Genomic DNA, 27,068 nt, shown 5'->3' with positions numbered 1-27,068 from the left:
AGCGGTATTGAAGTGCACTGACAACTGTTGGGGCCATTGAGACACACCACATACCGCTTTCATAGTGCTATATCCTGCTTGGTGTAGATTAGGCCTTAGTAACATACACACCCTATTCTGAGGCGGGGAAGAGGCATAGGCCACAGCTAGACCTAAGGTTTATCCTGGGATCATCCAGGGCTCGCCCCTGCCTGAGCACTGGATCCCCTGTGTGTCACCTAGATGAACAGGTTTGACCCCTGGATGATCCAGGGATAAACCTTAGGTCTAGCTATGGCCATAGTTATCTGTTTAAGCAGAACAGAACCCCCAAACCTTCAACAGATAGTGCTGTATGAAGCAGCGACTCCCCAGCCAAGCCACAAATATGGATGGTTGCGTCTCAGTATTCTAGCCAGCCTTCCGCAACCTACGGGTTCCTTAGAGCAACCTTCCGCAAAGCCATTGGCCATGCTAGCTGGGAATTGTGGGAGTTGCCATCCAATACATCTGTAGAATGCCAGGTTGGAGAAGGTTGCTCTAAGTAACTCCATTTGCTTGTTTGAATGGATGATACACCTTTCAGGTTGATTGTCACTGTTGTCAGAGGTGGGCAGAAAGTAGATCTCCAGATTTTTGGACTTCATCTCCCAGCATTCCTGATCAATGGCCATGTTGGCAGGGGCTTCTGGGAGTTGAAGTGCAAAACATCTGGAAATTTACCTTCTGCCCACCCATGGTGTCTGTATAGCTCTTTCCACTCAAGGTTGACCTTTTAGAGGTGTGTGTGTGTGTCTACTCTTCCAGATACCCACCACTTAAATTTCTGACCTTTTGCAGCTTCACCCTGGAAGGTGTCTGACGGCTACCATGTTTTGTATAGTTTGTTTTAAAAACACAAGCAGGACGTAGCTGGGAAATTGTCCAAAAATGTCAGATTTGGGCGTTCCCCTAAGGTAGACAAGTGTGACTCAGGAGGTCTCCTTCAGGAATTTATTAACTTTGTTCAAGACTGGGTTGCCAGCCAAGGGGGACGCTAGGAATGGGCAGAAGACCAAATTGCCACATGGCAAAGAATACAATGAGGGAAACCAGCTCATTGAAAGAGTGGAGGTTTAAGACAAGACTGAGCAGCTTTTTCGATAGTGAACGAAGCTTTTTGAAGGGATTTTTTTTTAGCTCATACCCTTTAAGAGGAAAGAAATGCTTTGCCTTCAGGAGTCAAACCAAGTGCTGTCACTCTCTCCTTTAGTAAAGCCCCATTTCTTTACTTCCCTATTTCTTGAGAATGTCTCCTCTAATAAACTCTCGCATCCTTCTGGAAGATGTACCTCCATTGGGGAGGCTCCTTGTCCCCGCATGCCCCCTTCCCAAGGGGCTTTGCTCAGGAGCCACGACGCCCAGGTGTTCCCTGCATCCACCCCCTCCGTCCGTCCTAGCAAAAGGTGATGGTTGGCCATGCGAAAGGCCCTTGAGAAACTCAACCAGCTAACACATTCCCCAGATACACGCGCTTCGGCACTCTCTCCTTGAGCCCCCAAAGACACCACGGCCCCTCTCTTTTCAAACAAATTCTTTATTTGGGGTGTTCAAAACGTGAGAATTGGAATAGAATTTCTCCCTACGAGAAAGCTCCACGCCGGCAGCTCGAGGATCAGTAGTTGCTTTGCCGCTCCTGCTGCCGATAGCCCCCACGCCGCATGTAGCCCCCTTCGTTCTTACGGTAGCCGTCTTTCTGGTCTGTAGGACGAGAGAGAGAGAGAGAGAGAAGGTGATCAAGAACCAGGCAGTGGCCCAAGGGCAGCCCGCAAAACACACCAGAAATGGGCTTGTTAAGGAACTTAAGGGGAAGTGGGAAGGGGATAAGGCAACCAATGCAGGTGGACCATCGAGTGAACACCCCTGGGTCCTCCTCACCAGAACAGGCTGCATTTTTGCAGTGAATTCTGCATATTTTGGCTTTGCAGAAAACTGCAGGGTGGGGACTGCCATCTGATTTGGGATGGAGAGAGAAACGGAGGGTTTGAACCTTTGCAACGGGGGTGGGGTGGGAGGAAGGAGAGAAGGTTTCATTCCCCAACAACTGGAAGCACCATCCCATGAATGAAAACTGCTCAAAACATTTTTTTAGATTTCACTCCACCACCACGAAGCCTGGCTTTATTTCTTTTCCTTCTTTAAAATGGAAGCACAAACGTATGGACATGCCACGGAAGCAGTAGCCACATCTGTTTCTCTACCACAGGGAGTGTGGAATGTGGTGCCTTCGGTTGTGATTGGACTCCAACTCCTATCAAGCCCGTATGTCCACGGGTCGGGGATGGTGGGAGTTGTAGTCCATCATCACCGTGCAGGGCCGTGGGTCCCCCGTTCTTGCGCTACAATATACTAAGTGGCTAATGGAATGGAAAAGCGAGGAAGGGGCCGGAAGGGGCTGTTGCCATCAGAGGCAGCGTCTGGAATGGCCACTTACCCCGGAAGTAGCCCCCATAGTTGCCTTGCTTCTGGTCGAAGACCCTCTCGTTGTTCTCCACGAGGCTGCCCAGCTTCTCCGCCAGCTGCAGCGCCAGGTTCTGTTGGGAGGTGGGTTCTGTCCGATGCATCACGACCGTCTGGGTCGGCTGGTCCAGGGAGGCCTGGGGAGGCGAGGTTTGGAACGCTCAGACAGACCCAGCAAGGGAGATTTCGACACACGCACTTCAAACCGGCCTCCTATTCTTCTCAGAACCTTCCATCCAACCGAGAGCTCCTCGGCCATTCCACGGACCTTTCCCCCCTCCTTGCTGAGGCTGCTCCAGAAGCCAGCCATTCACGCTGCCCGCTTCCAGCCTCCAAGCAGATTTGTGCAGCAGCAGCAGCAGCAACCCTTTTCTCTCGGCCTGCCCCCGACCCCACATCTGGCACCACGGCCAGCCCGACGGCAAAAGGGCCCCTCACCATGAGCTCTTCGTTGATGATCATCTTGCTAATGATGCTGTGCACCGTAGGGAGGTCCAGCTCAAACATGTCGGACAGGATCTCCATGCTAGGAAGAGACAGACAGGTTTGGGGAGGGAAGAGGTTCGGCCGTTGAGTTGTGGTGTAGCAGCGGCAGCCTGCCAGGCAGGGAATCCACTAGGGCAGCTGTGCCCCATCTGCCATGCCGGCTGGGGATTAAGGGAGTGGCTGTTCCACACACCTGGGGGGCACCAGGCCGGGGAAAGGCTGTACTGGGGTGGGTGGGTGCTGGCCCGAAAAAGGCTCTTGGGATTAAGGCTAGATAAAAACCATACAAAGCACAAGGAATTTGCTTAATGAAATGTTCTGGAGTTGGATGGCTGCAGAGGAGCTGCTGAACACCCCCCCGCCCATCCCTATCCCGTCAGCCACACTGACACCACATCTGTCAAGGGGTTCATACTCTGGGCAAGGGGCCACCACGCTGAATGAGGCGCCAGGGTCGGAGACCGGCCTGCCCACTCCAATCCCCACGCAGTACCTGATGGAGTCATAGACGCTGCTGTAGGTGAAGAGATAGGTCCGGAGAGACTCCTCTTGGATCTTCCTGTTGGGGAGGAGGTGTGAGTTAGGAACGGGGTCCCCTCTAAAGCAGGGGGTGGGCAGAATGGAGATCTCCAGATGTTTGGGGCTTCAGCTCCCAGCATTCCTGACAACTGGCCATGCTGGCAGGGGCTTCTGGGAGTTGAAGGCCAAAACACTTGGGAGATCTAAAGGGCCTGAACTCCTTTTGCCCCCAGACGTCCTCCAAGCTCCTCAATGCCCCACACGGACAAGGCAGACTCTGCTGGCACAGTCAATCCCTTCTGCGCCCTCCTCTCCACTTGAGGAATGGGGCTGGAGTCCTTCCTACGCAGCTTGCGTGGAAGGCAGTGACTGCCATGCTGAAGGCCCCAGGTTCAATCCCTGACAACTCTAGCTCAGAGGGGGCAATGCTGAACTAGAGGGAGCAAACGTCTGGTTCAGGAGCAGGCACCTCCCCATGTTAACAGGCAGTTCCCAAGTTTCCCTTCTCTGGACCGGCACCTCTGCGTGTCCAGCTCTGTGCTTAAGGAATAGGGTTAGAAAGGCTCCCACTGACCCCGCCGAACGCTCCCCCCCCCCCCCCCGGGCAACTGACCGGACGAGCATGCCGCGCACTTTGTCGGCCTCAGGGAACAGGTCCCAGACCTTCCCGTTCATTTTCTCATTGACGATGAAACGGTGGCACGTCTTCCAGTCACCCATCTTCATGGCCTTGGACGCTGCTACCACGTGCTCCCTCATAGATTCCGGGGGGCCTGAAGCAAGAGGGGGAGGGGAATGAGAGAGGGGGCTGTCAGACGGGGAAAGGGATTGTTAAGTCTTGGTGGGTTGTGTGGGAAAAGGGTCTGATTAGCCAGGATGACAGGGCCACAGCCCCCGAGCGCCCTCATGCATGTGTCCAAAATGAGTTCAGGATCCTCAAGATTTCAGCTGTTCTATAGTATAAAAAAGAAAAACCACGTTGCTAGCCCCAAGCATAAAGAAGAGTTTGAAAGTGTACAGATTAGGGTTGCCACCTTTAGTAGATGAATTGTATGAATTTTAGTTGGTTTATGCAGATTCAAGCAATTTGCATGAGAACACAATAATTCCGGAGAGAAATAAAGCATGCTTTTCATAGATGATTTGTCACATCAGGCATCATCTTAGGAATATTTCCTCTCTTCTCAAATAGGAAGAAATACCTCTTTGGAAGAGGAGCTTGACAGCTGCATTTTTTACTGGTACTCATTAAAAATAATAAATATATGAGATTCCTTTTGCTTAGGACAGACTTTCCTGACCTGGTGCCCACCAGATGTGTTGGGACTGCAAATCCCAGCATTCCCCAGCCAAGATCCCCCTTCCAACACATCTGGAAGGCACCAGGTGGGGGAAGGCCGGCTTAGGAAGTGGGACTTCCCTGCCCTCCACAGCAGCTACTTGCTCCTCCCACACAACTTGCAGAATTACGCTTATGAGCAAACTGGCTTAACTTCTGTAATATGAACCCTTACAGAACTTGAGTGCTTCTGGACACAGAAATGCACAGAGCACTGAAGATGGCTGACAGAGACAAGCTGCCCTGCCTACAGGGTAAAGAGTGTTGGATCCTGGATTTGATCTGGTTTTACTTTTACTACTGTTTCATAAGTGCCTGGAGGCATGAAGTAATATGAAGAAACCAGAAACAGTGTGTTTGCTAAATGCCAAGGCTACAGCTGGATAATTATTGAATAACTGGCTGAAGATGGTTTCAATTAGTTAATTAAGTGACTCCATGATTGTACAGTTTTGCTCTATATAAATGCCTGTGCATTCTCCCACTCCTTCTTCCACTCCATCTGTAATGCTGTGTAAACTATGAACGACTGTGAGTATGTATGATGCTGTAACTAAGTTATTCAACTGCCAGTAAAAGGCTTTGTTTTAACTAAGCAAAGTATCCTGAGCCTTTTTGTGTCTTTGCTGTCCTACACTGAGAGCCGCTGCTAATTTCTGCTTATCTCTAGCATAGAGAGTTTAACTTCCAACAGACTTCCAACAAAGAGGGCTTCGGAAATCAAGACGGTCCTTATCCTAGTGGCTCATATAATGAAGGAGGTCGGCCTGGTCAGGTCACGGCGGCAGCCTGGGTGTAGACCAGTCTGCACAACCTGGTGCCCTCCAGATGTGTCAGACCACAACTCTCACCTGGCTGGGGATTATGGGAGTTGCAGTCCAACACATCTGGAGGCCACCAGGCTGGCCTAGAGACACCGGCCAGAATGGCACTTCCATGGCGAAAACGGGCCATGAGAGGCAGTGTGGTGCAGCGGCTAGAGTGCTGGACTGGGAGTCAGGAGATCCGGGTTCTAGTCCCCACTCGGCCGTGGAAGCTCACTGGGTGCCTTTGGGCCAGTCACAGACCCTCAGCCCAACCCTACCCCACAGGGTTGTTGTTGTGGGGATAAAAGTGGAAAGGAGGAGGATCACGCATGCCGCTTTGGGTTTTGGGCGGGATATAAATGCAATAATTGGATGGACGAATGAACTATTCCAGGGCTGCTCACCCAGGAGAGGCTGGCGCTCGCCCACCCGCAGCTGGTGGTGGAACTGCTTGCTGATCATGCGCCGGCGGGCGTCGAATTCGTGGGCGGCCATGTAGGGGATCTCGAGCAGCATGGCCGAAACCAGGTAGACGCACTCCAGGAGCTCCAGGTTGATGTGCATGTGGAAGGGGACCTGCCGGCGCTTCTCGATCTTCTCCTGCTCCTGGTTGCGCTCCTGCATGCTGCGCATCAGCAGGCCCTGGCCCAGCAGCTCCTTGGCTCGGCCGCTCGACTGGATGTCCAGCAGCGCGTTGTGGGCGTCCTTGATCATGCCCTGGCGGAAGGCGCAGATGCCCAGCTGCACCATCGTCCGGTTGTAAAGGATCTAGGAGGGAAGAGCGGGTTGGGAACTATTTCGCTATTATTTATTGGAAGCGTTTGTATCCCGCCCGATTTCACTAGGATCTCAGGGCGGCGTCCAGACAAAAGCATGCAACATAGGACAATTAAAGATACACAGCTAAAAACAAATTAAACCATGAATCAAGTTAAAACCAGTATATAATTTAAGAGCAGTAAAAACAATTAAAACAATGTGCAAGCCAGGTGAATTTAACCATTAAAGGCTTTGTTAAAAAGCCATGTTGTTACTTGGCGCCGGAATAAAGTCAGCGTTGGCGCCAGTCGGGCCTCCAAGGGGAAGGCATTCCACAGTCGGGGTGCCACAACAGAGAAGGCCCTCTCCCATGTCCCACCCTAGCGTATGTGTTGCGTTGGTGCCTTCTGCATCCCCAGAGGCGTTGGGGCGCTGCCAAGTAAATCACACCCAGCTCCAAGTATCTGCTTCCAGCATTCCTTCCTTTCTAATACATGTGGGACGGACACAGCATTGTACGCGCCCCTTCCGGCAAGGGCTTCATTAACCTTGCCCAGAATCCCATGCTTTCCCCTTTCTCTTGTTCCCGTCCATCCCGGCTTGTAACACCTGCCGTTTTTCGTTCTCCGGGGTAGCAACTGTGCACAGAGGCGGATGCGTTACGGAGCGGGTCCAGGATGAAGTGTGATATTTGGCGCGTGGACATTAGGACGGGAAGTCTCATCAACCACACACGGGATGGCTGTGACTAACCCCACCCACCGGCCATGGCGCAGCGGTACGCTGCAGGCGCCCATTGTGAGAGTCCAAAAAAGTAGGCGTGTGTGTTAATTGTTATCGATGAACCAGTTTGCATCACTAGCAGAAGTTCCATAAAACTCAAGGGTCTTACTTGCCCATTGAAGACCAGGCCACCCCAAAAACAGTTTGCGTGACAAGAAGGAACACTAAATTATGGCTCTGGAAAATTCATTTCCCCCCGACCTACTGGGAGGGTTTGCAGCTAAGCTCAGAGGGAACAGGGAAGCCTGAGAGGGGAGGCAGATGACGCCAACGTTTCGGCCAATAAAAAGGACCTAGCCTTGTGTCCCTGCAAGCCCTGGCTCCACTACGCCACTGCCCACTGGAGATGTACGTGGCCCACAGGGAGGAGAAATAGCGCAGAACAGCAAGAGGGCGCTCTTCCATTCCAAATCCTACACTGTCACCCATATAGACAACCTACAGTTTCTTGGAACTCGATGGCGGTTCGGGGGCGGAGCTTGGCAGCCTGAGCGATGGCGGGTTTCTTCTGAGGCTCTGAACGGCGCTTGCCGGAAAAGGCAATTATCTCTCTTTTAATGGGCATGAATCTTTGAGCAACTGACAGAAAATGATTATAAAACCAACAGGAGCCGGGAAAGTGGAGAGATTTGGAGAAGGGAGGTGAGATGAACTATGATTAATGCAATGTCTGTCTAAACGGCAACTCTATGAAAAGTGAAAGTAAACGCTGACTGACGCAGTTTAAAAAGAAGGAATTTATGTTTGCTGGACATTGATCTGTGATATAACCTCTCATCTTTATCTCACATGGGAACGATTGGAATGCTGGCTTTCTAAGGTTAAAGTGGTTGACTGGATTTATTGGCGTGGCGAGAAGGGGGGTGAAGGGGTGAAAAAAGCTGCATTTGGCATTCGGTGAGGGAGATGTGGGATGTGAGAGACTTTGAGTGATTAAATCTGATCCCCTCTAGTGAATGCTGTTGTGAACTGGATTTTTCCCCCCTCCTCGTGAAGAAGGAGCTGTGAGTGCTATATAATAGAGAAGCCAGCATAAGTTGCTAAGGAAGAGAGTTGGACTCTAAGATTTATGCCCTACCCAGAAGGGACCCATGCCCAACGTTAAAAAAAAGATCAAAAGTTGGGAAAAGCTTAATAAACAAAAAAAGAAACCTTCAAATCATAATTTGGCTTACCTCTCCTTCCTGGGAAGTACAGCCCCTGGAGTTGAACAGGAAGAGGAAGATATAGACCCAGTCTCTTTGGATACAATACCAAATAAAGAAGGAAACATGGCAGAAGGGGGGAAAGAAAGTGGTAGTAACCCTCCCTCTTTAATGGAAATCAAGGCTATTATAGCAGAAAATAACATGATTATTTTTAAAAAAATGGATCAGCAAATGAGTGAATTCAGAAAACAAATGCGTACTATTATGGATAAAACGATGGAAAATTCGGATAAGATCAAAAAGATAGAGGCTAAAGTGGATCTGGACCAGAAGAAACAAGAGGCTTTCGAAAAATCAACTAATATACAATTTAAAGAATGGGAATTGCGTTTGATCGCCTTGGAAGATCAATCTCGTAGATCTTCGCTTCGAATAAAGCAGCTGAAGGAGACGCAAGGAGAAGATCTTAGAGAAATTATCGTGAACTGGTTCAAGGAGCTGACGCCTGACATTCCAATAGATGGATCGGATCTGGACCGAGTCCACCGTGTGGGGGGGAAAAACTACAAAGGGACTAGAGACATATTGGTGAAATTTGGCAACTATTACAAAAAAGAGCAAATTATGAAAGAATTGAGATCTAAGGTTCAGATACAGTGTAAAGGCAAACCAGTGCAAATTTACAATGATCTTTCTCAACGCACATTAAATTGGAGACGTAGTCTTAAACCAATAACGGAAACATTAATGAAGAATAAAATTCCTTATGCATGGGGTTACCCGGTTTTCTTAAGATTTACATATGGGAGGAGGGAATACAGAGTAACCTCATTGGATCAAGGTAAAGATTTGCTGAAGAGGCTGGGTCTGGATGGGGAAGCAGATGGGGCTGGAGTGGGTGGGGGAGGGAATGAGGCTGGGACATCTGGAGAGTAAGAGAATTGTTAATTATGTTGGAGATAATTGCAAATAAAAATGCTAATATAGAGACCTGCCGGCCAGGCACAGCACTGCCTCCCCCCTCCCCCTTTAAAGTAGATGGCTGGAGTATTAGACTCACGGGGATATGGGGGGGGGATTAGAGTGGGGGGGTGGGGAGGGGGGGAAGGTAGGGGAGGAGGGATCGGGGTAGGAGGGTGTGGGTTTTATGTATGGAGTTTGTGTTTTTATGTAAGCAAGTTTGAATTGCTGAGCACAAGGGATCGGAAGAGATTTCAAAAGGGTGATTATGGATAAAAAGATAAAGGTATCAACACTCAATGTTAAAGGTTTAGGGGCAGTCGTGAAAAGGAAGAGAATAGAACAAATGCTAAATAAAGAGGGATCAGATATTATAATGATCCAAGAGACACACCAAGGCTCCGAGAATTCGAATATGATAAAATTAAAGTGGTTAGCCTATTATGAAAAATCATTAGGGACATCAAAAAAAAATGGAGTGGCCACTTTGATTTCAAAAAAAAGTGGGTTTATATTAGAAGAGGTAAAAAAGGATGATAAGGGTAGATATCTTATGTTAAAAGGTAAAATTGAGGGAAAGGTTTATACTTTGATTAATGTTTATGCCCCAAATGAGAGGCATAGAGAATTTTTTATAAAGCTGTTCAAAGAAATAGAAGAATTTAAGGAGGGGTGTGCATTATTAGCTGGGGATTTTAATATGGTTATGGATAATAAAAGGGACAGGTCAAATCCCACTAATGCTGAAAAGAGGAACAATATGACTATATTGAATAAATTAGTAAAAGAAAATGATTATTTAGATTCGTGGCGCTTACTTTACGGGAATAGGCCTGGATTTTCATACTTTTCCCCAGTTCATCATACATACTCCAGGATAGATTATATATTTGTTTCAAAAGACTTTGCAACGAGGATTTGTAAAATGGAAATGGGGGTAATAAAAGTAACCGATCATGCCTTGTTAAGTTTAGAATTTACAGTTAAGAAAGATTATAAAGAGGCATATAGATGGAAGTTGAACACAAAGATATTGAAATACAATAAAATAGTAGATAAAATTCGGAAGGAACTGTCGGAGGCATGGGAAATTAATGAAAAAGGAGGAACAGCTGGGTCAGTCATTTGGGACACCATGAAGGCTGTAGCAAGAGGAATCTGTATTAGAGAAACATGTAGTTTAAAAAGACAACAACGTGCAGAACAGGAAAAGTTAGAGATAGAAATTAAAAACTTGGAGGAAAGATATTGGCGAAGTAAAGATAAATATAAATTAGTGGAAATACAAGCTAAGAAGAAACAATTAGAAAACTTAAATATAGAAGAGATTCAAAAGAATTTAATGTATATGAAAAGGGAATATTTTGAAAACAGTGACAAGAACTCGAGGTTGCTTGCCAAGCTCACACAAAAAGAAAAAGGGAGGAATGGGATAGAAACGTTGAAAGATAGTCGAGGGAATTATTGTCATGCAATGAAAGCTAAAATAAAAATTTTTCAGGAATTTTATCAGGAATTGTACAAGGGTAAAGAAATTCAACAAGAAAAGGTGGAGGAGTATATTGGAAGGTTTATAAAGAAGGAAATAAAATCAGAATATAAGGAGTTAATGGAGTCAGTAATAACTCAAAGAGAAGTTGAAGAAGTTATTGATAAGTTAAAAGTGGGTAAATCACCAGGAGCAGATGGTTTGGGTCCAGAATATTATAAGGTCTTCAAAGATTGTTTAGTTCCAAAATTAATGGAACTTTATAATAGGATATTATCAGGAGAGAAGATACCTGAATCATGGGAACATTCAGTGATAATTCTGATCCCAAAACCAGATAAAGATTTGACTAATCCTGATTCTTATAGACCTATTTCTTTAATAAATCAGGATGCTAAAATTTTTACATCTATTATGGCCAAACGATTAAATAAATTTTTGGCAGAATATATAGGAGCAGATCAATGTGGGTTTGTGGTAGGAAGACATATGCATAATTTAGTGGGTAGAGTTTTAAATGTAATAAATGTAATAAAAAAAGCAAATATTAAGGCAGGTATTATGGCATTAGATATTTTTAAAGCTTTTGATTGTGTGAGCTGGCAGGCACTAAAGAGTATTATAGATAAATTGGGATTTGGAAATAAATTTAAAAATGTAATAGAACAGTTATATTCCCAAAATACGGCGGTAGTGGTGGTAAATGACGGACTTACTGAAAAGATACGACTAGCCAGAGGAACAAGACAAGGATGTCCGCTCTCGCCGGTCCTTTTTGTAATGGTTATGGAAGTTTTGGCGAAGGCACTAAGGGAGGATAAAGAATTAGAAGGAATTGGAGAGGTAAGGGAGATAAAGCTAAACATGTTTGCGGATGATACTTTATTGACCATTAAGAATCCATTAAGAAAATTAGAAAGAATTAAATATCAGTTGAGGGAATTTGAGGAAATTACAGGGTTAAAAATAAATTGGTCTAAATCAGAGATGATGTTGTTTAACTATACTAAGAAGGAAGAAAAGGATTGGGAATTTAAGGGGATGGAATTGAAAGTTAAAAATGAGATTAAATACTTGGGAATTAAAATTACAAAAAATCTAGAGAATTTAGAAAGGGAAAATTTAACGAGGTTAAAGAAGGAGGTATTAGAGAAATTGGAGAAATATAAGAGATTAAATTTATCTTGGTTTGGGAGAATAGCTTTGATAAAAATGAAGATACTAGCTAAAATTAATTTCGTATTTAGGATGCTACCTATAAAAATATCAGAAACCGAGATAAAAAGTTGGCAAAATATTATTAATAAATATTGTAATGGAGAAAAGAGAGCAAGAGTGAATAAAAATAATTGGTACCTAAGCCAAAAAAAGGGGGGAATGGGTCTCCCAAACATAAAATTATACTACGTAGCAAATAGATTAAGACATGTTGTAGAAGCAATTATGGGAGTAGGAGATTTATACTGGATGGAAGAAAAAATCATAAGTAAGGTAGAGATGAATCTGGAGAATGTTTTTTTTAAAGATGGAGGAAGAAAATGGGTTGGAAGTATAGATAATCCACTCCTGAGGACTCAATGGGAAATTTGGAGCAAATTTAAAGGGAAGCTGCTTCCGAGCAACTCTCCCTTAGCACCGATAATAATGTTAAAGAATTTCCCAGAGGATCTAAAGGGTAGATTATGTAAAATATTAAAAGAGAAAAATAAAATAAAATTAAAGGATTGGGTAAGAGATATTAAAACAAGAGAAGATATGGAAAATTTGTTAAAGGAGAAGAAGCTATCTTGGCTAGAATATGGTCAATTAGAACAATGGAATAAAAAGTGGATTAAAGATAATAGAATGTGCAGAAAGATGACGAGGTTTGAAGAATTAGTAGTAAGTAAGGAGAAAGGAAAAGGAGGTAGTATAGTTTCAAAAGGATTAATGAGTGAAATATATAAAATATTGTTAGAGAAGGAGTTTAGAGAGAATACAGAGAAAGTGATTTGGGAATCAGATTTGAAGATACAAATAGGGCGACAGAGCTGGGAGGGACTATGGAAACAAAGAGTGTTGAGAAGTTTATCAGTAAGAATAAAGGAGAATTATTTTAAAATTTTATGGAGGTGGTACCTAACCCCGGTTAGATTGAACAAGATAAGTGATCAACATTCAGCAAATTGTTGGAGAGGATGTGGGGAAAAAGGAACGTATTTACATATGTGGTGGCAATGCAAATATGTACAAAGATTATGGAAGATGGTGTTCTCAGAAATTGAAGAAATAGTGGGAATGAAAATAGAACAAACACCAAAAATAGCATTGCTGTCACTATTTGAAGATATAAAGTGTGGAAAAGTAACTATAGAGCTGATATCGAGTTTGTTGGTTGCAGCACGATTGATGATAGCTAGGAACTGGAAGATCCAAGGGGAATATTCTATTGAGGAGTGGTATAAAGTAGTATGGGATATAGCCATTAATGATAAACTGACATGTAATATTAAGTGGAGAAAAGGCGTAACTAAAATAAATGAGTTCGAAGGAATTTGGAAACAGTTCCTAGTGTTCGTGTTTACTAAGGGAAATGGGAAACCACCATCAGAAGAAACGATTAGATTTTGGACTCAAGAATGATCCCGAGGTGGGGGGTGCACTTTTATGTTAAGAATGAAAATGTTGTAGTGTGATAAGGCATATGTAATAGTTTTTGATATTTGTACTCAACAATTATTCAATATGTATGAAGCAGATATTTGATGTATTTCTTTTTCTTATTGTGTTTGTTTCAATTATATTTTGGAAATGTTCATTTACGTTTATATAGTGTTGAAAATGAATAAAAATTATTAAAAAAAAAAAAAAAAAAAAAAAAAAAAAGGAACTCGATGGCGGTTCTGAGGCATTGGCACGCTGCTCTAGAGGACTGGCTTTATTATCACCCAAGTACCCCCGGCCCCTCCCACTCCAGTTTTGCTCTCTAACCTGCACGGGTGGATCTGCGTGCTGAATGTTGTCCTGCAGGTGGCTCATAAGCATCAGGTCACGGGCCTGGTACCAGCGGTCGTGCAAGGCGTGGTGGTAAATGTGGCAGAGGATGGCACAGGTACGGATCCGGTCCGTCCGGTCCTTGGCGTAGATGAACTTGCAGAGGCGTTCCATCAGCACCGCCGAGTCCTCAGCTTCATTCTCGGCCTGGTCTTGTTCCGACTGCGGGCCAGAGGGTAACACAATGTATAGAGCCAGGAGATGGCTCCTACATACCAATATCTCACCCTAGTGTAGGAGCTGTGGTGTGTTAGCAACTTCCCAAGATGGATCAATGCATGGTATAAGGGAGCTTCCTGCGTATTAGAGAGTTTGGGCAGCCTTACCCAATCTGGCACCCTCCACATGTTTTGAACTTCAGCTCCCATCAGCCCCAGGCTGCATGGCTGACAGTCAAGGATTCTAGGAGTTGTTGTCCAAAACACAAGGACGCACCAGGAGGAAGATGGAGGAGGAAGATTTAGGGCATGACAAATGCTCTCTTATCTCAGGCATTCTGCCACCACAAAGGCATCTTAACTACCTTGCTGTCTCCTGCTGGGCCCTGCTGCCGCTGGTGAGCCTTGTAGTCAAACTTGTAGTAGGTGTGGAGGATGCAGCGCAGGTAGATGCGGCAGATTTCATCCATGGTACCCTTGTCCTGCAGGTAGGTCTGCACCCGGTCTATGATCTTGCAGACTCGGCCCTCATCCTTCAGGTGGTCCACATATTCTGGGGGGGAAAGTAACTTTTATTTATTTCCACTATTCCTCTACCACCTCTCTGAGATTACCCAAGGTAGTTGACAGAGGGAGATTAACTTGCATAACACAATTACTGAGGTCGAAACACAGCAGGGAAGGGGCTCAGACAAACCCTTTATGCAGTGAAAGGACACGTGAGAGAAGTTCTCCAGCTGTCAAGTTACGGGCCCATTTCCTGCCCTGCTGCTTTGTGTGGTGGGCAGGCTCCCTGCCGTCCGCTGTGTGAAGGGGCTCTATGCATGCACTTAGGGTGTGCCATATATCCGTACAGCCCTTTCACACATCAGCAGATAGTGAGGGGGGCAGATCTGCCACGTGCAGACTGCAGAGAGGAGCGATGTCTGCAATCTCTCCCTCCCCACCGCCCCCAGTATTCCCCAGACTCTAGGTAAGTGTACTCCCAACTTGTCTAAATTAAACTTGGAGGTTAAGAATTACGCACACTCAAAAGAAGCCACCTCCACCCATCGCATGAGGCAGCGCTCTGGGCTTGCATCCGACTGGCCAGGTGACTAATGCACAAGGCAAACCTCCTCGGAGAGCAATTCTCTTGCGCCAGGAACAAACTGAATGTTCCAAGCACACTCAAAACGAGGAGCCGAAGCAAAAATCACCCAGACCCGCCTGGGTGGAACGAGGCAAGGGCCAGAGCAGTGACTTGCCCAGAGATGCAACAGCTAGCCTCCTCTGCAGTGGGTACTTTGGGCTCATGGGAGCCTTGAGTTCTGTCTTTGCAGCACACAAACAGCTCTCTCATGGCACAGGGTTTGGGATTTTGCCGGAGCACAGAATAGGAAAAACAAAGCCTAGCCCTGTGCCAGCAGGAAGGACCAGAAGTTGATTGCTCTCTCTCCCGCTTGCAGCAATGGCTTCATCACATTCCACCTTGACGGCCTCTACGCTCATCTCCAGGGGGAAAAAAAAGGGGGGATTTGGACAACAGTATATAACATATACCTAAACAAAGGCAAAGATGCTATTTGGGCTCACGTTGCTTTCGGGAGGGAACGACAGCAAAGACCCTACATTAGTACCATGGCTGCCGAGGCGATGTAAAAGGTGTGCCAAAGACAAATACGGAAAAGATTATGCCCAGCCCAACACAGTTCAGAAGAGCAGCAAGGATCTGGGCCTGCTGCTATTTAGTTAAACACAGCTGCCGGAGGAGGAGGTGTCTCTTCTGGGGGAAACAGAGTGGAGTTAGCAGGATACTTAAAAAGCCGATTCCTGGAGCTTTAAGCACTGTAGAGGCTATGCCAGCCTTCTCCCAAAACTGGTCTCCTCCAGATGTGTTGGCTTACAACCCCATCATCCCCAGCTGGATTACAACCCCATCATCCCCAACACATCTAGAGGAGACCAGTTTGGAGGAAGGCGATTGCTACCTGCAGCTTTAAGCCCTGTCCTAACTTCCTCCATTGCCTGTCCCCCCTTTCCACGACACGCACACGCTCACTTACCTTGGGAGTGGGGGTCCGTGTTCTGCATGATCTTGGTGAACTCCTCGTCCATCCGCTCCACCAGGGTCAGAATGCAGCCACGGACACGGAAGGGCTGGCCGTGGAAAGACACAAATGGATGAACGGAGTCAAGGCCACTAGGAAGACCCACAGACACGGCCCTCACTTCCTGTCTTTCTGATCCACCGGTTGACACCAGCATCTTGCCCGCTCCCACCTTGGGAGATCTCAAAGTGGCCCTGCTGACTCTGTGGGGGCTGGATGCCCCGAAGATGGGGAGGAGCTGCAGATACCTGCCGCAGGAACGCTCACCTGTTCATTGTTCGCCAGGTTTTCAGAGTCCTCCGCAATGTTCTCACCAATGAAGATGTTGGGTTGTGCAAAGAGGATGTCCAGAAGCTCATCGATGGAGGAGAGGCATTTCTGCCACATCTCCGGCTGTCCGTGAGGGGAGAGAAGGAGCAAACAGGAAATGGCTGAGGACCTTGGCATTATGGGAAGGTGGCAGCTAACATCCAACACTGGGAAGGGGTAGAGCTGTGCGTTGGATGCTGGAGCACCATCCCTCCACCCGCCTCCCCTTCTCGCTCCATACCTTCATGTACGTAGCCAGATTGGGGTTGTAGTCGTACAAAGACGCAACGATGTTGAACTTGATTTTGACGTCAATAGCAATGCCCAGGTTGTTCTCCGCAGAGATTCCAACCAGAAGCTGCAGAAGATCGATCTGGGCTGCCCTGTGGGGAGGAGAACCGGGGTGATGGCGAGAAAAGGGCACGGAAAAGAGGTTTTCAGGGTGGAAGTGTGCTGGGAGATGCCTTCTCCACCTCAGCTGCTGTTAGGCCCTCTGAAGAGTTTCTGGGGATGGACTCAGAGGAGGAGGAAGCAGAACCGGTGCAGACAGAGGCTAGTGTCACGGCTGCTGAACTGGGGCCAGCTGGGAGTGGGGCCAAGTCAGAGAATGAAGTGGAGGCAGAGTCAAGTAACTGTGCCGGTAATTAAACCAGCAGGGAGTTTGGCCAATTCAGAAGACACAGAGGGAGAAGCAACAAACTTACCTGCACAGTTCTTTAGGCATAGGGCGGAAAAGGAAGCCCGGCGCAGGTCTTTGCATATTTATGCTAGACGCCAACTCAATAGGGAACACCTGTAGCTGCCAGGGAGGGGTATTTAGAGAGCTGGGAAGCAACAGGAACTTTGCCAGAGATTAACTGAGCATCCTGGCGAAAGCTCTTGGTTTCTGTTTCGGATCTTGGTGACCTTGTATCCTGGTTGAACTTCGGACTGGCTTGGAATTTGTGACCTGCTCATATCCCTGGACTTCTGTTTTCTTGGACTCTCTCTACCTCTCGTAAGCCTTTGACTCTGGGAATGGAACTGGACTCTGCCTCATGTTTAAACGTCTTGTACTCTGACATTAAAGGGTTAACTGTGTTTCATAGCACAGCTGAAGACAAACTCCACGGTTTGTTTGCTGAGTTTGTGGCCGAATTCTTGGGGCTTGTCTGGGCACGCTGCCCACATCTGTATCTCTGTCTAATTAGCTGGTCTATCGGCTGCCTTATGCTAAAGTCTCCTAACCCTGGTAGAAACCTTCCTCCATTTTCAGCTCCCTCGGATTTAACCAGCAGCGGAAACATTTGCAACACCATGCCAGAGACTGGGGGAAGGTGCCTGACAGGAGTTTGCGAGGAAGGAGCTGCACCGGCTGGACCCTGACCCTGTGTTTGTTCCTGTCCCTGATGTAAAAAAGGGGAGAAGCAAATTCTCAGGATGCTGAACTTTTTATTTGTAGGTTGAAGAGCCCAATGCGTTTTGGCCTGTACTTTTTCAAGGCCTTCTTCAGGGGGCTGTAAACATTTAAAATACGTACAGTAAAAAGTGGAAGGGATAAAAAGTACTAAAAATATACTCCGATTGTAAAATTAACTTGACATATTGCCACAGGGGCCACTCCCCTTTTTTTCATCTGATTTGGGTGCTTTTCGCCTTGTGTTTTTGTCCCTGTCCACCAGGTACTTAAGGCATTTAGCGTCGCACTTTGAATCGTGCAGGAGGCTATGCACATCTGGTGGCTTCTTTAAAACACGTGGTCTCTACTTCACATCTGTATACGCTGTGGCAAAAGTAGGTTTAGCTCAAAGTCTGAAGGATCTTCCACAGCATCTGGGCTCACCAAGGGCTCATCTACACCAAGCAGGATATTGCACTATGAAAGCGGTATCTAAAAGGCAGGAGCCACACGACTGCTTTATAGCGGTATTGAAGTGCACTGACAACTGTGGGGGCCCATTGACACATACCATATACCGCTTTCATACCGCTATATCCTGCTTGGTGTGGCTCCTGCCTTTTATATACTGCTTTCATACCACTTCCATAGTGCTACATCCTGGTTGGTGTAGATGAGCCCCAAGTGTTGGTGGAAGAGAAAAGATGGCGTTGTGATGCAGTGTGAAGAGCTTCGCAGACACTGTTAACTAATGAACTGGGCAGACAAATAGTCTGACCTGGTAGAAGGCAGCTTCCTACGTTGCACCTGGCTGAAGCTAAGCGGGTACCGCCTGGGCACCCAGCGATGCCATGCTGAGTGCCAGAGAAACGAAACGGCATGCAGATGCTTTCATTGAATCCCGCCTGTTCTTCCTGCAGACCTACTAAGGCTCTTCCCATGGCCACACACACTCCTGCTCCTGGTGCCTGAGTGCTGGTGACACCCACAGCATCCTAGGGAGGGCAGGACCCGTCCTTCAGGTCAGAGGCAAACCGCAGAAAGCACCGGCAAAAGTGGTTTATGGAAGCTCTCCAACTTTGCAAAGGTGTTTTGAGAACAGGGGGGGAGCTACACTACTGCCTTTAAAGCGCTTTAAAGCACTTTGAAAATGTTTTGAAACCTGTATATGCAGTGTGTCCTGGGCCTAAACAGTTGTCAAAACTGTTATAAAGCGCTTTAAAAGCACTTTAAAAGCAGTAGTGTAGATCCCCCTCCCCCAGGGCTGCTCCTCATCCCTGCCACCTAGTGGTCACTTCTCAATTCAAGCACAGAAAGTGGTTTTCTTTTCTTTTCGAAAGAACGCTCGCAAAGTGGGAAAGAAACTTTCTTGGCAAGAAAGAAGAGCCGCATTCAGGCATCGCACTGAACTCCAGTGACGAGAACGAGCTGAAGAAAGCCTTCAGTTCGTGCACCGCCCCGTCCCTCTCTTCCTCTGGCACGGCTGAGAGACATTCGGTAAATTTAGCTTCCAGTTTCAATTAATTGTTGTCCAAACCCCAAATTGTGTTTTAATGTTAACTCTGGTTCAATTTAAGCAAGCCAGATTCATAACCGCTGCTTTGAAGTTAATTTGTTTCAAACAAACTCTGGATGGGATTGGGGGGCTACGGTTGCATACATAACCCATCCCCGCCCCACCGAATCCACCCTCACCGATCAGTGCCTTTCTTTCCACGGGCCTGCAGGATCTCATTGAGTTTCTTCACGACTACCACGTGGTTGATCTCTGTGCCTTTGGCAAACATCTTGGGCTTTTCCTGCGGGAGGAGAAAGGGAAGACGGGCTCAAGCTCTGACTGAGGAACGGGGAGAAGCAAGGAGGCGGCGACCGTCCTCCCACCCATCCCACCGTCCTCCCACCCATTCCACCGTCCTCCCACCCACCCCACCCATTCCACCGTCCTCCCACCCGCCCCACTCTTCCTTTGCAGAGGGCAAAGAGCAGTGCCTCACCTTGACCAGCTGGACTCCCCCCTTGACCTTCACCCAATCGCTCCCCTCGTTGTCATCCTCCTCGTCTTCCTCTCTCCGGTGTTTGCGGTCCTGCTTTTTCTTTGCCTTCTCTTCCCGCTTCTTCTCCATCATCCTTTTATCCTCCTCGGTGCCAGCTCTGGTTGTAGAGGGGTAAAGAGATTTCCACGATTCTGAGATTCGGAAGTCCTGAGCTGCCTGGACCGCCCAAGCCCAGGAACAGCCCCTTGCCTCAATTACAGATCAAGCTAGGCTTAAAAAACAAACTTGAACCAGATTTATGCAGACATTAAATACAAACTGCCTGACGTGGAGATGTATCAATCTACTCCAGTTAACTAAGCTCCTCTTGATGGCCGCCTACGGATATTAGCTTCCTATCGTGGAATAAATGCTCAAGGACCCAGATAACACCCTCAAACAAAGCTAGAACTGAGATGCCACCTTGATCTGCTTGCACATCTCAGTTTCACAAGTCGCACCCTTTGCGCCTGAGATTCCACATACCCATGAATGCCCAGGCCCCAAAAGTGACCTTTCAGTTTTTAAAAAACAGGCCGCTGACACAGCATTGCGGCCACCTGTTATGACGTGGGCGCAGATGCTGCTCTCTAAAGCAACGAGGGGCCAAACAGCTGGGTAGAGGCCCTTGATAACTCGACTCCAGGAATGGAGCTCAGGAACACAGCACAGATCAAAAGATTTTCACTTCCAGGTCCCAAACTAGGAATTCCAGATCCTGATCAAATGTCAATTTGGAACTGATTGTCCTTCTAGACTGAGACTTGGGGAGCATTACTCGAAAGGGTGACAGGAAGCGTTGGAGTAAGGAGATGCGCACGCCTCCCGCTCTGTCCAGAAGAGGCTGCCCCCTTACTTCTTAAGAAACTTTGAGGCCAAAGAGGGGTATTTGCTCTCATCTTCATCTGACTCCGAGTCGGATTCTGAATCCGACGAACCCCAGTCTTCATCATCATCTGAATCTTCCTCATCCTCATCTTCATCCTGCCAGGGAAGAGGGAGGAGAAAAACTGTGCACCAGCAAACCATGTTGCAGGTGGCTTGGGGTGAGCGGGCAGCTGTGCAGGATGCCCTGGCCGCGAGCGAGGACGGGGCACCAAGGGTGTCTTGGCGGTGGGAGGGTACAGGGCCTTATCAGCAGCACTAAAGCCCACTGGCGTTTGGCACCGGCCTTGGGGCTCCTTCCTGGAGCTGTCTTACCTCTATCTTTTTGAGGTATTTGCCACGTCCCTCGGCTGCCCCCTCTTTCTTCTTCAGGAAGGCTGCCGCACTCATCCCCTCGTCATCATCGTCACCCGAAGAGGAGGAACCTGGAAGGCAGGAATCAGGGTGGGGCGTGAGACTTCTCATTGAAAGGAGAGATGTCATACAGCACATCACTCAAAAGAGAGAACGGCTATTGACCCCCACCCCCCTGGTCTGCTGCTGCTGCTGCATCCTCACTTACCCTCCGAATCATCGCTTTTCTTGTCGTCATCTTCATCAGCCGACTGCTCAGGGTTCTGGGAGAGAGCAAAGGTGGTGGACACAAAGGAGTCATGATGCCCGTAAGGTGCTACTTCTTGTCACTTATTATTATCCATAAGAGCTTGTTGTTCCATCAAAAGCTGGTGCTTACAAACTCACCCTTCTGGTCTAGCCTGGCATCCACAATTCATCCTAAACCAAGGCCAAGCAGTCTCCAGATGGGAATTGTAATCCCACACATCTGGAGGGCACCAGATTGGGGAAGGCTGCTCTATGCCTTAATAAGATGGGACAAAGCCTCTAATCCAGGGGCGGGTTGTTTTAGACTTCCAACTCCCAGCATTTCTGACCACTGGTCATACCAGTACTGGCTTCTGGGAGTTGAAGTCCAAAACAACCTGAGATCTACCTCCTGCCCACCTTTGTACTAACCCATCTCCACTACCTTAGGATTATGTTCTTCCAAACACATAGAAGATATTCCTCAGCTGCCAGCCCAGAATCACCTCCACCCTGTGGGTGTGTTGGTACCTGGCGGTAGCCCGTGATCTGGGCCTCGTAATCACGGTTGTACTTCCGGATCTTCTGGCGGAGGGTGCTCAGTGCTTTGGCGTTGTTCTTGTTCATCTTTTTCTTGCCTTCCTTGTCCTCCCATAGCTAAGTAAGAAAAGGCGTGAAGGAAGGAAGGTGTGATTACAGGTGATGCCCACAAGTCAGCCTCGCTTCTTTCCTCAAAACCTGCAGTGTGAAGCTATACCGGACAGCTGTTTCATTCCTTTAGGATCTGTTATCAGGGCTGGGCAACCTGGTTCCCTCCGGATGTTCCGGACTACAACCATCTATCAGCCTCAGTCAGCATGGCTGGTGGTCAAGAATGATGGGAGTAAGTCTAAAACATCTGGATGGTACCCAACTGCCTACCTGTCGCTTAAAAAAGGAGAGTGTCAGACTAAAATCAGGGAGATTTCCCACTCAGTCATGATGCATGGCCATCTTTTGGCCTAACCTACCTCACAAGGTCATTGTGAGGATAAAAAATAGGGTGGGGAAAAGACTATGTGTTCTGCCCCTTCTTCCTTGGAAGAAGGGCGGAATAAAAACGTAATAAAGGCCATCTTGCCCACCCTTCCCCTTCATGCCTTCTTGCTCCCCATATAAGATGTTTCGATTGTTATTTTGATGTTTTATTGGTTTTATATGCTTTTGATTAATTTTATGTATTTGGTTTATATTGTATTGTTGTATTAATGTTGTTCCCCGCCTCGATCCAAAGGGAGAGGTGGGTAAGAAATAAATAAAATATTTTATTTATTTATTTATTTATTTAAGACATCTCTGTTTCCGCCCTGTAAGGTTTTCAAGGTGGCTTGCAAAGCAGAACAAACCAATTTGCAATGAAATACACAGACTGAAAAACAAGCTCCCACTAGAAAGGAACAAACAAATGTCACCACAAAAAACCCCAGAAGCGATGTTCAAATAGCGACGGAGATGACTGCGATTGTCCCTGTTCTGATACCTCATTGAGGTAATCCTCCAGGTCCGCCAGGATGCGGATATAGAAGCGGGGGACTCCTTCCTTGTCGACGATACTCTTGGCTTTCCCGTAAGCCTTGCCCAGCAATTCAAATTCCTCCAGGCATTTGGTGACATCCCGGATCTTCATGGCATTCCGGATCGTTTTGATCAAGTTGGTCAGCTCCTCAAATCTAGAGCAAGGGAAAAAGAAGAGGAGTGAATCAACCTAGGGGGGAGGGGATGGGGAACACATCCGGGCCACCTAAAAACAAAGTCAAGGGCTGCTATGTGCTTGGAGGCTAAAGTGGCGCCGATCCCAAAGGAAAGGGGCCACCGACACGCTGCTTAACGGGAGTGGACATGTTCCAAACTTCCAGAAATAGGGTCTTGGCCCACTCTTCCAGAAACCAGAGGGGCCTCTTCCTCCCATGACCCAACCAAGCATCACCTCTTGTCCTTTGCACTGCGCACAATTCTCTTGGTATCTTCCTCATCTTCACTCAACAGCAGAGGCCTGCAAGAAAGGGGAGAGAAACAGGCTATGGATTCCTGCACTCAATTATTAGAACAAGGGAAACACATGGCCCAGGGGATGCATACAGCCCCACCCCAGCCTCAAAGGCAGGCCCCGCCATTGCTGAGTTTGCCTGAAAGCAGCAGCAAAGCAATCGGCAGTCAAACGTGACAGTCGCCTAAAAAGGCCAAATTTTGCTTTAAAGCCTTGTAAGGCTAAATTTGGCCTTTTAAAACGAGCGTTGTGGTTTCTCGCAAAAATTGGCTAACTGTGGTTTGCTCTGCTGCTGTTTTCAGCAGCGCATAGAATAGCAGTGGGGCTGCAGCATGCAAACCAGGTGCTCTGCCACTGATCTCCAGCCTCTCCTCGGGGAAGTGCAAGAGGAAGGGGAACCAGTACAGCAGAGTTAGGGTGATTCAGGACAATCTTTGCGGAAGAAGCAGAACTTAAAGGAGGAGAGTGAAAAGTGTCTTGCTGACAGAGAGGGGGAGGTCATTTAGAGCATTAAGAGAGGCCAGGCATGGTGTGGAGACAGTGGACTAAATTGGGGAGAAAGGGTGGCAACGGGACCCTCACTCCCCGTTTCTGACTTTTAAATCTGCAAGGCCACAATATGCTCCCCCTGCTCCATACACACCATCTCTCTTACTACCCAATGCTTGCCACTTGCTAGGAGTCTTTCAGCCAGGGATGGGGAACCTCTTGCAGCCCAAGGGGCCGAATTCAGTTTTGGAGAAGCTCTCGGGGGCCACATTCCAGGGATAGGTGGTGATGAAGGCAAAAGGGGAGGGATCCAAATGACAAAAACTGCCAGAATATTTTAGTTGAAAGCTCTCACTGCCAATAACTAAGCCTTAGAAGAGGCATTTTAGCCTTTTAGAATGGGAAGGGGAAATAATGCACAAAAGCCACCAGACAACTGATGGCTGAGGAGGGGAAGGGGCGTGGCCATCTGGGGAACCGCAGAGGGTTGGATTTGGCCCCTAGGCCTGGGGTCCTGCCCCTGCTTCACTCTCTCCCCACCAAATCCTCCCCCACTTCCCATGATACTTACTGTTTCCCAAAGTTGCCTCCAGCAGGCTTGGCTACCAGCTCATCCCCAGAGAGTGACGATTCCGACTCGCTGTCCGAGCCAGTGGTGAAGAAACGTGACATGGCGGCGGCGGCTCTGGATCGTCAATCGCCTGCCGCTCCTGAACCTGGATGATGAGAGGCAAAAACCCAAAGATCCAGTGAGCCCACCTGAGAGCCCTTCCACCTACAGAAGACAGATCTTGGAGCCAAGCTGACATTTCTATCAGACCCTCCTGCTCCAAGGATCTCTGGGCGGCTTACGAAGCTGCCTTCTCCCCCACCCCACCCCACCTTTCAAAATCCTCACAACAAAGTGAAGTTTGGCTGAGAAATAGTGACAGGCCAAGTGACTTTCATGGTTAAATGGCGATTTGATTCCAAATTTCCCCAGCACTTATTACATCACACTTTTAATTACATCACACTTTCCCAATACATAGGACCCTCTACTTCTTATACCCCACAAAGAATATGTTACTGAAATAGCCACGTATAACTTCCCTGTCTAACCCCACTTCCTTTCCCTTCCTCTGTTGTATGCTTTTTGGGGCAGTCACCTGTCATATACTCCTTATGTAAAAATAAATTAAGTACCAGGCATGCTGTTGATGAGATTATTTTTTAGGAGAGTGCCAGTTTGACTACATAAAGACTTACATTCAGAGAACGAGCTTTGTGTTAGGATACATCAGGGTGGACAATGTGTGGCCTTCCAGATTATGTTGGACTGCAAATTCCATCATCCCTCACCATTGGCTATGATGACTGGGGCTGATGGAAGATGCAGTACAAAAAAAATCGACTGGAGGGCCATGCGCTCCCCACCCCTAGGTCTACATGATAGTAATTAGCACAATATATTTATTATTATTATTTATTACATTTATATACCGCCCCATAGCCCAAGCTGTCTGGGCAGTTTAAAAAGATTTAAAAGTTGAACATTAAAAATTGAAACACAAAATTTAAAAGCAGACAACAGACAAAGACAACATATATATTTAAAACAACTGTGAACTCTCAGCCAGGCCTAAATATAGATCTGGGTTCATTTAAAAAAACTCAGTACATGTTGTTAAATGCCTGGGAGAAAAGAAAAGTCTTTACTTGGCACCGAAAAGATAACAATGTTTTGTTGTTGTTGTTTTAAAAAAAATCCCATTATTTATTTATTTTTAAGTTTACAAGCCACAGACAAGACACCCTTCCTACTAGACTCCCCAGAAAGCAGCCGGCCTCTCCCTTTACTACCCCCCATATTCCTATTTTCTCTCTCCCCCCCTCATATATTCCCCTCTGCCCCCTCCCTCCCCCCTAACCTTTGACCTCCCGCCCCCTCCTCTGCCCCGCCATCGCACCCCTCACACGCGCTCACCCGGGACGGGCCTTAGATTGAAAAGAGGCTTCGACTTCACGCTACCACCACCACGCACGCGCAAAGCCTTCCGGCGTCGCGTCCTAAACCGTGTAAGAAGAGGAGAGTCATTCTCTTTCTCACACACACACCGGTCGCAGTTCCGATTACGACTTCCGGTTTACAATGGCGATTTCTGATGCAACGGTGCGGTGGGATTGCTAAGTGCTAGAGCGGCGCCACGCTTGAGTCCCTATGGGAGAATTTTTACCGGATTTTGTGTGTGTGGCCACTCTACTTTTTTCTAATATCTATGGTCCCGAACAAAGTGACCTCATGACGTGTTTTTTTTTTAAAAAAAACTTGGTGAAGGGGTTGATGGGCGTTGTAGTCTAAAAGGAGCCGCAGACTATTTTAAGCAGCACACGCCCAGCCGCGGTGACGTCAATGCCGCAACGAGGCGCAATCGGTCTTATTGGTCTCCATGACAAGGCTTCGCAACTGTGGCTTTGTACCGTATTTTCTGGATAATAACGGCCTATGTCTTCGAAATATCTATATCAGCCTCCTCAAACTGGTGTCTTGCAGACAGTTTGGACTACAACCCCCCTCAGCTCCAGCCAATGTGGATAATGGCCAGGAATGATGAGAGCAGCAGTCATAGAATCATAGAATAGCAGAGTTGGAAGGGGCCTACAAGGCCATCGAGTCCAACCCCCTGCTCAATGCAGGAATCCACCCTAAAGTATCCCTGACAGATGGTTGTCCAGCTGCCTCCTGAATGCCTCTAGTGTGGGAGAGCCCACAACCTCCCTAGGTAAATGATTCCATTATCGTACTGCTCTAACAGTCAGGAAGTTTTTCCTGATGTCCAGCTGGAATCTGCCTTCCTTTAACTTGAGCCTGTTATTCCGTGTCCTGCACTCTGGGAGGATCGAGAAGAGATCCTGGCCCTCCTCTGTGTGACAACCTTTTAAGTATTTGAAGAGTGCTATCATGTCTCCCCTCAATCTTCTCTTCTCCAGGCTAAACATGCCCAGTTCTTTCAGCCTCTCCTCATAGGGCTTTGTTTCCAGACCCCTGATCATCCTGGTTGCCCTCCTCTGAACACGCTCCAGCTTATCTGCGTCCTTCTTGAATTGTGGAGCCCAGAACTGGACGCAATACTCTAGATGAGGCCTCACCAGGGCCGAATAGAGAGGAACCAGTACCTCACGTGATTTGGAAGCTATACTTCTATTAATGCAGCCCAAAATAGCATTTGCCTTTCTTGCAGCCATATCACACTGTTGGCTCATATTCAGCTTGCAATCTACAGCAATTCCAAGATCCTTCTTGTTTGTAGTATTGCTGAGCCAAGTGTCCCCCATCTT

The 27,068-nt window shown here is 47.4% G+C and overlaps 1 protein-coding gene across 1 annotated transcript; it reads right to left on the bottom strand.

Annotated features, from left to right (window-relative positions):
* Window positions 1-1,539: 1,539 nt before the first annotated feature.
* Window positions 1,540-25,804, bottom strand: LOC134406916 (eukaryotic translation initiation factor 3 subunit C). The gene is made up of 21 exons (XM_063138575.1): window positions 25,717-25,804; window positions 24,322-24,466; window positions 23,202-23,267; window positions 22,755-22,944; window positions 21,767-21,892; window positions 21,216-21,270; window positions 20,969-21,078; window positions 20,625-20,752; window positions 19,730-19,886; window positions 19,431-19,534; window positions 16,599-16,740; window positions 16,316-16,441; window positions 16,004-16,097; window positions 14,324-14,511; window positions 13,738-13,962; window positions 6,033-6,396; window positions 4,097-4,256; window positions 3,458-3,523; window positions 2,917-3,004; window positions 2,453-2,615; window positions 1,540-1,719 (listed from the first exon to the last, which is right to left on the bottom strand). Exons 2-21 carry the CDS (start codon window positions 24,420-24,422, stop codon window positions 1,634-1,636), a joined length of 2,739 nt encoding a protein of 912 aa, XP_062994645.1. The 5' UTR covers window positions 24,423-24,466; window positions 25,717-25,804; the 3' UTR covers window positions 1,540-1,633.
* Window positions 25,805-27,068: the final 1,264 nt, after the last annotated feature.

The sequence above is a fragment of the Elgaria multicarinata genome, chromosome 11 (assembly GCF_023053635.1).
Source record: "Elgaria multicarinata webbii isolate HBS135686 ecotype San Diego chromosome 11, rElgMul1.1.pri, whole genome shotgun sequence".
Classification (NCBI taxonomy): domain Eukaryota; kingdom Metazoa; phylum Chordata; class Lepidosauria; order Squamata; family Anguidae; genus Elgaria; species Elgaria multicarinata.
This window is presented reverse-complemented; position numbering and strand designations above follow the sequence as displayed.

Bases quoted from the DNA above. Each gene is read 5' to 3' on its own strand.
- LOC134406916 (XM_063138575.1), bottom strand. From the start codon at position 24,422: ATGTCACGTTTCTTCACCACTGGCTCGGACAGCGAGTCGGAATCGTCA. The intron at 22,945-23,201 runs GTGATGCTTGGT...CCCTTGCTCTAG, and splicing joins CGCAGTGCAAAGGACAAGAG to ATTTGAGGAGCTGACCAACT. The intron at 6,397-13,737 runs GTTAGAGAGCAA...CTTCCCTCCTAG, and splicing joins ACGCAGATCCACCCGTGCAG to ATCCTTTACAACCGGACGAT.